This window comes from Neopelma chrysocephalum, unplaced genomic scaffold (assembly GCF_003984885.1).
Source record: "Neopelma chrysocephalum unplaced genomic scaffold, ASM398488v2 Primary Assembly neopelma1_144329, whole genome shotgun sequence".
NCBI classification, from domain to species: domain Eukaryota; kingdom Metazoa; phylum Chordata; class Aves; order Passeriformes; family Pipridae; genus Neopelma; species Neopelma chrysocephalum.
This window is the reverse complement of record NW_020932905.1, coordinates 1-2,026: the sequence shown is the minus strand read 5'-3', so window position 1 is coordinate 2,026 and position 2,026 is coordinate 1. Positions and strand designations below refer to the sequence as shown.

The 2,026-nt window shown below is 62.3% G+C and overlaps 1 protein-coding gene across 1 annotated transcript; it reads right to left on the bottom strand.

Annotated features, from left to right (window-relative positions):
* Positions 1 to 83: 83 nt before the first annotated feature.
* LOC113962325 (agrin-like) lies at positions 84 to 1,631 on the bottom strand (the record flags this gene model as incomplete). Its single annotated transcript, XM_027673094.1, has 4 exons — positions 84 to 467; positions 673 to 778; positions 1,256 to 1,380; positions 1,488 to 1,631. Coding segments are annotated over 4 exons (759 nt in total), but the record flags the coding sequence as incomplete, so codon positions are not given.
* Positions 1,632 to 2,026: the final 395 nt, after the last annotated feature.

Genomic DNA, 2,026 nt, shown 5'->3' with positions numbered 1-2,026 from the left:
GAACGGGGCTGAGCCACAGCTCGCACACACGGGGTTTGGCCGAACCCACCGGCGGCCCTGGAGCGCCCGGAGCGAGCACTCACCGGCAGAACCCGCCCCGCTGGACTCCTGGTCCCCGCTGGCGCCCATCTCCTGGTCCCCGCTGCCCTCAGCGCTGCCCGACTCCCCGTAGGCAGGCTGGGGGGTGGCCAGGACCACCGGGGCGGTGGAGAGAGGCCGCACCGTGGTCTTGTGCCCACCGTGGGTGGCCCAGGGCGTGGTGGCCGGCCTGGCCGTCGTGACGCGCCTCGTCGTGGGGCGACCCCGTTCCGTGGGCTTGGCTTCCAGCGGCGGGGAGCTGGTGGCCACCTCGGTGGGCTGCGGAGCCTGGGTAGTGAGGGGCAGGGGTGGGGGGAGGACGAGCCGGTCCAAGGGCAGCGTGGGCAGCGGCGTGGGAGGTGATGGGTGGCTCGTGTGGGTGATGGACTCTGGAAGGAGCAGCAAACAGGGCAGGTAAGGGGGGAGGCACCTTCCAGTGGCATTGGGAAGCAAGTTGCAAACCCGTGACACTGGTTGGGACCCCTCAGGGCACCTGAAATGTCAGGAAATGCCCTGGCACTGCAGAGGAAAGCAGCCAGACCTCAGGTCAAAGGGCTGGCACTGCCCAAGCCCCCCAGAGCAGCAGGCACTCACCATGGCACTGCCCCATGTGCTTCACCGTGATGACCTGGCCCTGCCTGCAGGCAATGGTCCTCAGCTGGCACTGGTCCCCGTAGGTGACACCGTCAGAGCCACACACCTGGGGGGTATAGGGGACACATGAGCAGAGAGGACACTTGGGAGCTGTCCTCCTCCAAGCAAAAGAAACTCATCTCTAAATGCTGGGAGAATTCTGAGGCAGAGGGGACACGTGAGCTGCACCCCCTGTCCTTCTCCAGGCAAAATAAACCGGGCTCTAAAGGCTGGAAGGATTTTGAAGGAGTCCCTCCGAGGCACAGAGGGGATGGCCTGCACAGAGGGACCCGAGGTGGGCTGTGGGAGGCCAGAAGCAGAGCAAGCTCAGAGTTATGAGGCGAGGGACAGAGCATCCAGCTCTGCTGGGAGACATCTACCACTTGCACATCCCCTTCCCCATGCACCAAGGCAGCGACCAAACCTGCCCTCCCACTTCTTGTGGGGGGAAGAGACCTGAGACCCCCGCGCTGCCTGACGCAGATGAACCACCACAGGTCCCTGCTCACCCCCCTGAACCCCCCGGGCTGCCTGTCCCCCAAACCTTGGTCATGTTGGCCTCTGAGCACAGCGGGGACGGGCACTCGCAGTGGGCAAAGCCGTTGACCTCCACGCAGGAGGCCCCGAACTCGCAGCTCATCTCCTCGCAGGATTTTGGGGCCGAGGGGTCTGGTGGGGTAGGAAGAAGAGGTGATCAGAGCACACAGAAAAGCAAAATCCCTCCCCTCCTGGTGCATCTCAGCTCTCCCAAGGACCCGTTTCTTGGTGCCCCTCACCTTTCTCGCAGCCAGTCATGCCCAGTTTGCTGCCGTTGGGGCACTGGTTGCACTTCATGCCAGTGATGCCAGTCTTGCAGGAGCACAGCCCCGTCATCTGCTCGCAGTCATCCCGCACCGACCCCACGGGGTCGCAGTTACAGGCTGGGAGAGAAGGGGAAAACCACATTGTTGTGCTGGGGGGTTCATGGAGCCGACTGCAGACTCACCCGGGTCCCCCTGGCACAGGGCACATCACCCAGCTCTGCAGGACAGCTGCTGGAGGTGACTTAAAACAGGACAAACAGTCACTGTGTGGCTTGTAATAGGACAAACAGCTGCTGGAGGTGACTTACAGTGGGACAAACAGTCATTGCGTGGCTTGTAAGAGGACAAACAGCTGCTGGAGAACTTACAATGGGACAGACAACTGCTGAAGGTGACTACAAGGGGACAAACAGTCACTGGATGATGTACAATGGGATCAACAGCCACTGGAGGTGACTTACAACAGGACCAACAGCCAGTGGGGGACTTGCAATGGGACAAACAGCAGCTGG